Below are 12,128 nucleotides of genomic sequence, written 5' to 3'. Positions count from 1 at the left end.
AACCTCTGCGTAGGCCTTCAGGCTTCCCTTGCCTCTCAGAAAGGAAAAATAGAAAGTGCCTGACAGAACACAGTTTGACAGGGGCTTTTTGTGTGTTTTTTGAAAAAAAAACCACCCAAACAAACCAAAAAACGCCATCCAGACTGACACATCCCTTCATATTTACACCTGTCCTCCAAGTATTCTTTGGAATATCATTCCTTCCATGGGACAGGATAGTTGTGTCTTGTTCACCAAGGTGAGCAGGGCGTAAGAAGCAGGGAAATCTAAGGTGGTTTCCAGCACAATTAACATAACACCTAAGAACAACGTTAAGGACAGAAAAATCTGAAACCTGTATTTCCTCTTACCCCTGGTATATTAAAAATTAATTACAGATTTAGTATCTGTTCAGCATCTTTCAGAAACTGACTAAAGAGACAGCAAGTTAAAGTCAAATGAACCCTTTTCCCTTCAAATGTAAGCTATTTTCCAATTGTATCAGCCACAGTGTACTGCTGGTGCTGCTGCCTGAGGTAATCAGAAAAAGGTCCTCTGAGGAGCTGAAGTGTGTTACCCTTGTGCCTCTCCATCCACTCTCCTCCTCTGCACACAGCAAGCTGAGACCGTCTGGAGCTGCTTTACTTTAAATTGATACAGAAGTTCTCTGCCTTTGCAAATTCTTCTTCAACCAAGGACAGGAAACGGAATGACGTTAAACAATTACCTACATATTCAAAAGTCTGTGCACTTATGGATGTCTATTTTAGATAAACTAATTAACGTAATGCAATGACAGAGAAGCAGAAAGACAGATAAAGTGATGCAGGTGAAGTTTTTCCCACAGAAATACACATAGACAGCAGCTGGCAGCACTCTGTCTCCCAGCCACGGAGGGACCAAGAGCAGGAGCAGAACTCTGCAGCTCCCGTTCCTATTCCCACAGACAGCACCATTCGCTTGCCACACACCTGGGTGCCGAGCGCCTGGATATCATGCTCAAACGTCGTGTGCATTCTCTGTAGTGTTTCCACTGTGTTTTGGTCTCTACCGAGCTCTTCAGGCAGTTTCTTATGTTTGTCTTGAATACGTCCTAAGATCTCCTTGGCATCATGGTAAAATTTGTGCAGTTCATAAGAGGCTGCTAGAATTTGTGTTCTCGTGTCAATGAGCTCCAGCAGATCAGCCCAGGCCTCATTAAGTCCGTCCTTCCACTCTGCAATTGTCGCAGCATCTGAATGTCCAGAGTTGATGAGTTCATCTGCCATGTGGTTAACGGTATCAACGCGCTCCTGTCCAATGTTTCCAGTGTCTCGGGCAAACTCTCGGAATCGCTCCTGCAGCATCTGAAATGCAGAAAACCAAAATCACGCAGTGCTGCAAGTGCAAACTGATCTGAGCAAACCAAGCAAGCCAGCCACCCATTTATATCAACCATCTACTGTGGGCATCATCCAGAAAAGGAAGGTCAACCTGCAGCCAGTCCAAAGAACTTACCGTTACATGTTCATAATCCTGTCCCAGCTCGTGGGATCCTGCCACCACTTCCCTTTCAGCAATCCATTGTTCCAGGTCATCCACCTCGCGGTTGAGCTGGAACAGCCTGTGTCTCTCATCCAGCTTGCCCCGTCTCTCTTCAGCCAGATCCTTCAGGCCTGCATATAGCTTATCCACTTTGGATTGGCGCATGCTGATGCGTTCACTGAAAAAAACCAAAGAGCACTGAGTCCTTTTTGTCTTTTATAAATAAAAGTAAATGGGAGAAAGCTACAAGGAATAAAAATCACTTGGGGTATTCAATCCACAGAATGTATGTCTGCTGCATGCATAAATTTGACTCAAATGTACTGGACCAGTCTTTTGCTGGCCCAGTTGACTGCACTAGCTGGAAAACTCTGCCCTGTACGTGTGGCACCCCCTCCGGCGTTAGAAAGTGAAGCTGGGAACAAAGCTCCCCATTTCTTTAACCACAGAGCACACCAGAGTCTTCTCCCAAAATTACAGACAGGATCGGAGCTGCTGAGGCAAGCAGCATTTCATTTTCATTTAAATTCCGTGTCAAAGTTCAGAAGCACTCGTGGGTTTCTTACTCCCTAAATCTCAGTATTTCTAGAAGTGATTAGTATTTCTACTTGCCGTCTCTTTTGCCTACATTTTGTCTGAGCCATGTAGCCAGGTCAAATTGCCTTCCCTCTGCCTTGTAAAGTTGATTATGTTATTCCAGTACTCAGTCAGCTCAGCCAGGAAATTCACTCTCATCAGAAGCTATCGTGACCACAAGAGAGTGCTTTTGAGTTAAATAACAATCTTCCACCAGAGGTAGTGTGCCTTTCCTAAGACAGTCCTATCTTCCCATCTGTGAAGGCAGAGCAGTTCAATACATCAGCCTCACAGTCAAATCAGCCTTGCAATCAAAGCCAACGGAGAATTCTAGTCGCTTAGCTGCAGCTCTTACAGCGAAACAGTTCTTAAGCTTCCTGAATTCTCCCACAGGGAAAGCCATTTATGGAATCTGAGATAAATTTACCCAAACCAAGATGTTAATGTGCTTAAAGCATCGGATTCCAGTCTGATTCTACCAGAATCTCAAAGGGAGGAGGCAGATCTGGGGGAGCACTGCGCTAAGACAGAAGGATAAATGACTGTGACCCTGTGGGCTGGACATAAGCTGAAAGAGTGAACATGGACCCTTGTCTCTCAGGATTGCTGTACCTCTGTACGGTTCAGCAGTGCTGCAGACCTGACACTGCTGGCCTGTATAAAACAGTCAACAGACTTGTACTGAAGGTGTCACTATCCAGAAATTGGCAGCTGTTCAGGACCCTGCCTCTGGCCAAATCAATGCGGTCCAACATGCATCTTGAGCTGAGTAAGGATGAACTCCTCTTCCTCTGTATGCTGTTCTGAGCTACTTACTCTTTGCTGCAGTCTTTGTGTGTCAGAATGACCCAATGAAGGGACCAAGCTACTAAAAGAAATTGTGACCCAATTACATACGGCAGTTAATACCTTTCTGGGTGATTATCTGCCACCAAAGTTCTGCTGGTCTTCGAAAGCTGGTGCACAGTTTCAGCATAGTCTTCTACAGCTTGTTCCAAAATCTGGTGTTTCTTCAGCATGGACACCGCACTCTGTTCATCCTGCAATGGTGACAGAAAATGACAGTCAAGCCCCCCACTCCAGAGGAAGACACCACACAGCAAGTTCAACTCAGTGCGTGAGCAAAAAGTGGCAGCCAGAAACATTTATAAAGAACTGCTCCCAAGTACAGCTTGAAGACAAGTTGTTCTGACAATGGTGTATTAATAGTCGAGTTCACAGCAAATGGTATCCACAGAAAGCAAAATAACAAGTCAAAGAGTGAATGCAACCACCCCTCTGGGATGCAGAACAAAATTACATCAGCTGTGCATTGAGCATGTTGAATTTCCTCTTCTATGAAGCTCTTTGTGTGTTTACACAACACTGGTGATTGTGCAGGGCTCAGAAAAATGGAACAGTTTTAGGCACATCACTTCTCAGACTCTTCAATGACAGATTGGGTCAAAGAAAAGAAATCCTGCAGAGCCCATGCCAAAGGATTCTCCCCCGAAGTCCCTGAAGAAATTCCAGTCAAAATTTTCTAGGCGTTGTTATGATTAAGAAAAACAACCCCCGACTCTCAGTGTTAACTGGTATTGTCAATAAGCCTTTTCATTAAAATATTTTCCATGATGAACTATTTGAATTAATACTCCCTTCTGTCTGCATAGCTTAGATATAAAGAAGAAAATAAACCCTTTTTAACTGAAGAATGAACACCCAGAGAATGTGTTATACTGATACAAAACAAAACAAAGAGTTGTATTTTATCTGGGCAATGAACACAGTGCATTTATGTAAATCACAAGTAAGATACAGCACTCTAACACCGCCTTGAAAAACAGGAGTTCTCGTACTCTTTGGTATGGTCTGATGCTGTTCTGATTTGATGTCACTGCGAATAAAAGCTGGTGACTACTGGCACCAACTGACTGACCACCAGGCCCCGTTTCACAGACCCATGTGTTGTGTTGCCCCCAGTGATTCAAAACTAACAGAATCCTCGACCTAACAGGACTGTGTTGGTAACTCTGACCTTACAGCGAAGGCAGGCACACAGTTGCCATCCACAGTCTGAGGATGCTTCGCTGACTCAGTACAGCAAGGCCTATCCCCCCCACTATCAGAGATGCCACAACAGATAGAAGAGATGATCTTGAGGTTCCACAAGAGAATTAGATTTGTTTATGTTACCATTACATTAGCGACATCACAAATTATGTCACCTGCCCCCTCTAGCTAAGCAATTAAAATCAAAATAGTGTCACTGTGGAGCTGCCCACCTTGGCTTTCTCTTCTGACATCATGTAGAGCTCCTGCTCACTCATCCAGGCCTCAGCCTCAGCGGCATCAAAATAATACTGCTGTGCTCTGTGAGACTCCTCTAGGCGCTTGTGGCGTTTCTCCGTCTCCTCAATTAGGAGGTTCCACAGCTGCTGCAAGTCTGCAAGTCTCTGCTGAATTGCTTCAGCATTAGGGCTACTCTCTGTGATGATGTTTTGACTCCTCTCAAAAATATCATCGATACGAGGCTGATGTCCCTGGATTTCTTTCTGAAGGGTCTACACAGGAGAAAAGCAGACTGATGAGACACTGCATCAAACAAAAAAGAAATGGTCGTCAGGGTCTTAACTCCAGAAGGGCAGCAAAACAAATGCCATCAGCTCCCATGGACAAACTGGAGCTGTGCCCTCCCTGAGCATGCCACTGCCCAGTGATCACACCATCGCACCCACCGTTTTACCCCAAGCTGTTCCTTCCTGAATTAGTCAAAGAAATAACAGTTATGAGCTCTAACAGCAACCACTTACCTGATTTTTCTTTATTAGTAGCTGCACAGTCTGGAGGTTGTGTCCATGATCAGTAGATGTAGCTATAGGCATCCTCTCTCCAACCCACAACTGAAGTAAAAGAAGAAGAGCACACATGATTTCAAGCAACGCCAGATACAGTTTGGGCAGCAGAGAGACGCTGGTGCATGCAAGATGCAAAAGCAGCATCACTCAAACATGCTATTGAAAGCCATGATCAAAGGGTTTCTTCCTGTGATAGCTCTGCAATAGGTGTGACATTTTCCTATTGCCTGGGGAATAGGATTTCTTTTATACTCACAATCTCATCTTCCACATCCCGGTTGAACTGGTGGATCTCTTTGGAGGCCAGCAGGTTTGCCTTTCTTTCATTCAAAGGTTCCAACAACTCCAAAAATTTCTTTTCTACAGTAAGGCGTTTGCCATCTACTTCATCTGTACTCTTCCCTTCTTGACTTAAAGCCCTTGCCTGGCTTTGCAGCTCCTCTATTTCCTTCTTACGAACATCCATTTGATTCTCTAACATCTAAACAGAAACATGCCAAAGAGGTCCTGAAAACGGGGGTAAAGGCAGCTGATACAACTAGGGTACGTCAGCAGCTTCATAAGAAGGAAGAACAGATGCTAGTCAGTAAGGATTTCCCACATTAATAATTACCATAGCATTCATACTGCAAGAACAGGGCTTGAATACAGATTCACCACTGGGGCCGCCTACTGAGATCCCTCGGTGATGCCTGCTTGTGTACAAGGGGAATTTGGCCAACACAGAAGAATCTCTTCTATCAGTCATTCACAAGTTACCCTGAACAACTCTGGAGCACAGCTAACTGCACACAAGAACTTCATTGCTCCCCGCTGCCCTCGCTACTCCTTGCTGCCCGTACAGCAGGGATCAGGGACCGACCAGCATCGGACAAGTTTGAGTTATAGGCAGGCAGCCACGTACAGAGAGGGAGTGACCAGTGACTGGAGGACTACAGCAGGAGACAGAATAGCGATATTAACGTGGGGAAGGAAGGCAGTACGAGGTAGAGATTGTATCAAGAAATTTACAACTGATTTTCCTTCTGGGTATATTTCTGGTTCTTCTTAAAGACACATGAAATAACAGGAAGACAGAAAAGCAAATAAATTATTTTCTAAACTGAAAGAATCCCCCTTCTATTCCTTTGAGTGCAGGTATCTGCTGTCTGCCCACTCTGCAAACTGGTGGTCCATTTACCTGCTGCTTCTTCAACAGGATGTTGACACTGGTGAGATCTTTTCCGTAGTCATCCGATTGAATTTGACTCTCCAAACCATTCAGCCACTTATCCAAATCAGCACAACTCTGGGTAAAAAGCTCCGCCTTGTTGGCATCAAAGAGACGCTGAGCCTTGGTCTGGGTAGTGGATTCAAGCTCTTCCCACATTTGATGGAGTCCTGTCAGCTTTTCTTTCACTACGGCTTCAGTCTCTGGTTTCTCTGCAATGAGCTGCATTCCCTCCTGCAAAGCAAAGAGCAACAAAATGGAACCTCCCCAGGAGCACTCACAGACTGCTAGTTAAATTATTCTGATTAGGAAGCACTCAGGACTCCTCATCTGCTGGCAGCATCAACCACTCATTTTCTATCTCCAATTATCCAGTGACTCCTTCCAGAACATCAGCTCCCAGGTCTGTCTGTTGCCAGGAAGAGGGTTTCTTGGCAATGGGAAGGTCAAGCAACGCCTCCTTTCTCTTCCCCACTACATGTTCCTTTGTGGGAGCTCCTGGGGACACTGCTCAGATAGGAGTGGAGCAGGCCACACGCCTGTGTGACAGCGGAGGAGGGAGCTGCAGCTGAACAAGCTGTGTCCAGCTTCTGTGGGCCACTTCAGTGGGAGAGCGGTGAAAATCCAGTGTAATGCTGGGAGAGGGAGCTCACGGCACCAAACCTGAGCTGTGGGACTGCAGAGGCCTATGTCGACGGGTTACAGCACTTACCGTGGGTCTAAGCTAGCATCAGAGAGGAACAACCTCCCTTGGGAAGCAGGAACCCTGTACCTAGCACCAGCAGAGCCCTTAGACTCAAGGCGTCTTTTTGCCTTTACAAAGATTCTATTAGTTTTGGCAATATTTTCTTAATTTGAATTATACTTCTACCTCTGCATCTGGGCAATGCTGACAAAAGACAAAACCTTTTCAGATGTGAATGCTACTCACAACCCAGCACATTTAATAGCTGTGACCACTGGTAACATTAACCCAACGATTGCTGGCTGTGCCTCGATATGCAACTTTGGCACTTTGCTGCAATCTGATTTTTTTTTCAGAGGCTAAGGGTGAGGATGTATTAGCATCACTAAAAAAGTACTTCCAGTACTAAGAGCAGCCTTCTAATTACACCATTAAAGGGTACTGCTATTTGCAGATCACAGGAAAGCCTCTAATGGGATACAGAGTGCCAAAGTGGGAGAGGAAGCGAGCAATTAAGCTAACTTACACTGAACAGAAACCCACTGTCAGAGCTACAGACGAGACCTCCTTAGTGTTCCAGAGCTGCACATATGAGAAATGGGGGAAAAACCAGTACAGCTCATCACAGCATATTAAAGCCTTCAAACTAACTTGATACAGAGCTGTGAATCTTAATTAATCACAAAACTGGCTGTACTTTACCACATGCACTAATTTTGCATGGGGAAAGGCAGCCCGATTGTAGTCTGGAATGAATGAAAACCAGCATGGGAGGCTAAATTCAGTTACTCACCCACATTCAGTTATTTCCCAGGAAGTACTTCTACTTTATCAGCTCAAATCACACTCACCCCTTTTACCCCTTGGGTATGAAAACTAGGTTATGCCGTACTACACAAATAATTAGCAACTTAGCCAATAACTATTCTTTGAGAATGTCTTGGATATAAAACATTTAACATCAACGAGGAGTGAAATGGGTTAGATGGAGACACAATATAATAGATACTTATTCTAAAATAACGAATTCTCCTTTTGCCTTAGCTGGAGAGACAATTCAAGAACCAGTCTGCAGAGGAACAGAATAGTGCGTAACCATCTTCAACAAAGATGAGGGCACTTTTCAGACTTTCTTTAGTTACCTTTTCAATCTTCTCCAGCCATTCTTTGTTGGATGCAAGTTCTGCCATAAACGCCTGATGCTTCAGCCATTTGCTGTGCAGGTTCCTAGCCTCATCATAGGACATATCCTGGGCTGTAAGCATCTTTTCATTGATCCAGAGTGAGAGCTGAAAAGGAAAATACACAGGTGTTTGTGAAAACATCTGTAGTGTGAAATAATGCGAAGTATCACAATGCCTCCAGATCAAGGAGAAAGAGATGCCTCTACAGAAGAGTTGTGTGAGATTCAGAGACTGCTTTTACTCAAGGTTCAGTCAAGGATCCACCTCTTTAACAGTAAAATTTAAACATCCATCTCCAATGTATTAATAACCCATGACTCAAGCAGAAAGGAATCAAGTCCATGACGAGCAAAATCAAACACACTGGTTTCACCCAGTTCAACCGCAAGAGAAACAGGTACGTATGCCTTACACTGTGACCAATAAGTATTTTTGTGCTGCTTTTTCCTTGCAAGATTACTCAATGTGCTACTCAGGACCAGGACTTGAACGTCATCACCACGCCCCTGTGGAGCCGTACTAACTTCCTGAGGACACTGCAGAAGTACACACTAAGGAAGTAGCACACAAAAGGCAGTCTCCAGAATTAAACAGAGCCCCAAGGTAAATTTTTCAGGGAAACATTGAATGAGAAATTCTGTATTTCTACTCATGTTGAAAGTCTTAAGAATAGAGATGGTTTTGTACCATTAATTTACACCGCATTTGCACTTTTCCCCATAGTCTTTCCTCTATATAGGTATACATAAATAAACTTGTTTATTTGTCCAATCTCCAGTGGGGTTTTGGTACTTGAGGCTTTCCTTTTCACATTATATAAAACTCAAGACTGATTCCATTCTGATTTTCTGCAAATACAAAGGCACTGAGAACAATTTCCAGATCAACACTAGAGAAAATCAATACTTAAAAACATAGCTTATTCACCAAGGGCAAACAGAATGTGAAAATGATCATAGCAGCCAACATCAAATTTCCTCCTAGGGTAACTGCTTTATCTACCCCTTAGGTGTAGATAACAAACCACATTCATAGGAATGTTTATAGAATTCGAAAAAGATTCATTTTCTGCATATTTAGAGTCGCCTACCCAAGTGGAAAATGTCAAAACAAATCTAAGCTTTGTTTCTAGAATGCCACTTCAGCAACACACACCGTACTGCCAAGGCAGCACCCTGACAAGCAGAGTAACAGCACAGGTGAGACTTGCAATTTTCTGCTCTGTGCTCAGGATACAGGGCAAGAAATTCCATTTAGCGGTCACAAGGGAAACCTCAGAGCAATCAGAGAAACTCTTCATCTGATCTTGCTATCAAGTCTGAAGAGAAAAATGCTCATCAATAAAGACTTCTGTAGGCAGTGAAGTTTACAGTTATAACAGGCTGCCGTGCTACTTAACAATCAAAGGATATGTTAAGGATTACTACATAACCCAAAATTAGTGGGTTTACTTCTGCCTTTCCGGGTAGGAGACAGCTGCTATACCCTGCAAATTGCACTGCTTGTCCTTCGTTGTTTGCTTTTACTCAGTCACATCATTAGGTCTTCTGAGGATTTAAAAGTGCTTCCCAAGGAAAGGTTCATACTAACAGATGACTGAGATTAACAGGTGAACCGAGACACAGATGATACATGGTTGGTACACAGCCAGTGGCTGTCAGGATGGAACCCTCATTTCTGACTCTCCCAATGCTGGTATGCTCCTTCTGGTAACACAAAGCGCAAATAAAGCATTTAAGGGGTGACTATTAGAATCTAGGTTTTGTACTGCTATAGTCACTGGAAGTCAGTATCTTCAGTGCAGAAAAAAATTATTTAAAAAATAATACAGTAATTTCCTAAAACAGTGCCTCAGAGTGATGCTTGGAGTATTTATTTGTCCAGAAAACCATAAGTCAGTTGTTAACGTCAGCAGAGCTAAGCTGTGATGCTTCCTCCCATCCTTTGCACCTCTGCCATGAATTTTTGGTTCTGCTCTCAGCTCCCAGAAGACTGTTAACATTCTGCAATAAAAGCTAGGCATGAACTAAGAGAAATGCAGAGACAAAACCCTTGTAAATCTGGCAGAGCAACAAGGGAAGGTGAAAGAGCACTGGCTGCTGCTGCACTTCCCAGACATTGCAAATACCCAAGTTGACACAGCCTATCTTGCGGTGTAAGGTTCACAGACGTCTGTGCTGCATGACAAAACCTGCCGGCACACTCCATGAACAAGGCAGAAAACTTCTGACGTGTGGAGTCTCGCCAAATGCTTTCACTCTGGCGTCCCTAGAGAAATTAGCCCAGACAGTGCTGAGACTTCTAAGCACTTAGAGGGAAGATCAGCTTTAATCTCTTCGAAGGTGAGCTGTGAAAAAGCAGGAAGTCAAAGGAAACTAAATGGCAAAATTTATCACATCTCCTCCTCTCAGGATTTTCTGCTGTCACTCTTTATTTCACTCACTCCGCACATTTAACACACTCGTATTTATGAATGCGAGAAACAGACAAAAACCAGAAGCATCCCAGGATCAGCCTGCGACAGTGTATCCGACTGCTAAAAGCAAGGAAATCTGCTGTGCTTTCCCTCGCCTGTGACTGGGAGGACAGGTTTATCATTGCTGAGCTGCTGTTCCAAGCAGGATCCTGCCACCTCCTCGAGCCACCGACCCTGCTCACTGCCTCGCCTGAGCCAGAGGCAGGAAGGGGCGAGGGGCAGGAGGCCACACTCACAACAATGCTTCAGCACCAAGTGACTGATGAGGAAAGTGGCTGTCCTGGGGAAGGAGCACACTGCAGAAAACACTCTTCCTTTCCTCAAGTTACAGACGGACAGGAAGCCACCCCTAAGGTGGCGAGGCAGGAAGGCCAAAGGATTACTGCCAGGTGAAACAGAGACTGGCTCAAACCTTGTTTTCTAATGATTCTCAGCCTCATGGTCATCACTAATGAAAAAGCAAAGGGCGAACTACTTCCTTGGCTCCCTTCCAGCTCACAGGACAGTGGTGCTCCACTGCACAACCCCTCCAGCCCAACACAGGTATCAGTAGGCACTTTGTCATCACCCTAATGCAAACTCCAAGTCTCATTATGGCTGTCTTCTCAGAAAACAAGCATTCAATTATCGTCAAGGCTAATGTCCTCTCAAAAAGGATTGCAGAGATTTGTAACATTTGGGTATTGTAAGTTCTATCTTTGAACCGTACAGTCGAGACATCCACGCTTTAGTGGCTGGAGAGAAACCATTGAGAGGCAAGGCATTCAGGCAGCCAGACACCAGAGCTTTTATGTTTTCCTTTTTCCTTCAATGATACAGGGGAAAAAACCAGATCCTAGGGAACACAACCACATTGACACAGTGGCTAGAAGAGCTCCAAGAGCCAGGGGAATTTTTGTACCAGAGATGTTACAGAGGAAGGAAGAAGCTGCTGCTAATAACAGCAGAATTTTTGCTAACCTGTCATGTTTTTACTACCAAGGAAGGAGAAATTTAAGCCAAGTTTATGGTTGACTTACACAATGCAGGAAAATAGACTGCATCTAGGCAACTGAGCAGTAAACATCATTTGCCCAGTTTATGACTGTCATTCTATTCATTTCTTGTACGAAATCTCAGCTGTGGGCAATTCCATTCAGACATACTGCAGTGACTTCCAGTCTCTTGTAGCTGGGTAAGAAGTGCAGCTAATGTAACAACTCTCGAATTTAAACACACAGCTCTGTCACAGTCAGCCCTTTTTGCAGGCTTCAGATAAGGATAGATGGTTTTTAATGCATGTCACAGGCAAGACCCTTCAGTGTCTGTCAGTACTGCATGAAATAACCTGAAATTTACTCAATTAATTCCTCATGCTAGGAACAAGATTATTCCTAACTTTAAAATGTTGCCTTCAGTGTAAACAGACCATGTAAGTCACTAGAAAATCTGGAAAGGATTTCTTGTTTTCAATGTTATAGTACTGCATTTTTAACACATGCAAACTATCAGATAAATAACACACTAAAAATGATCCAGTTTAATCCTGCTCCCCTCTTACTCCTAACCTCCTATTCTTCTGACTAACATTTTGTAGAAATCACTTGAAATCTCCTGCACCAGGCTGCACACATATATACAGCTGCAGACAAAGTCCTTAACGAGTTCAGTGCTAATC

The 12,128-nt window shown here is 44.0% G+C and overlaps 1 protein-coding gene across 5 annotated transcripts in view; it reads right to left on the bottom strand.

Moving 5' to 3' along the window:
* SPTBN1 (spectrin beta, non-erythrocytic 1) overlaps window positions 1–12,128 on the bottom strand; it is a 136,104-nt gene that overhangs the window by 17,209 nt on the left and 106,767 nt on the right. For all 5 annotated transcript variants that reach the window (XM_027783310.2, XM_055816003.1, XM_055816002.1 and 2 more), the window contains 8 exons: window positions 7,954–8,100; window positions 6,097–6,360; window positions 5,173–5,397; window positions 4,872–4,961; window positions 4,344–4,622; window positions 2,989–3,119; window positions 1,477–1,681; window positions 951–1,325 (listed from right to left, as the gene is read on the bottom strand). In XM_027783310.2, coding sequence (XP_027639111.1) covers window positions 951–1,325; window positions 1,477–1,681; window positions 2,989–3,119; window positions 4,344–4,622; window positions 4,872–4,961; window positions 5,173–5,397; window positions 6,097–6,360; window positions 7,954–8,100 — 1,716 coding nt within the window. The remainder of the gene's footprint in view (window positions 1–950; window positions 1,326–1,476; window positions 1,682–2,988; window positions 3,120–4,343; window positions 4,623–4,871; window positions 4,962–5,172; window positions 5,398–6,096; window positions 6,361–7,953; window positions 8,101–12,128) is intronic.

Source organism: Falco peregrinus, chromosome 11 (assembly GCF_023634155.1).
Source record: "Falco peregrinus isolate bFalPer1 chromosome 11, bFalPer1.pri, whole genome shotgun sequence".
Classification (NCBI taxonomy): domain Eukaryota; kingdom Metazoa; phylum Chordata; class Aves; order Falconiformes; family Falconidae; genus Falco; species Falco peregrinus.
This window is presented reverse-complemented; position numbering and strand designations above follow the sequence as displayed.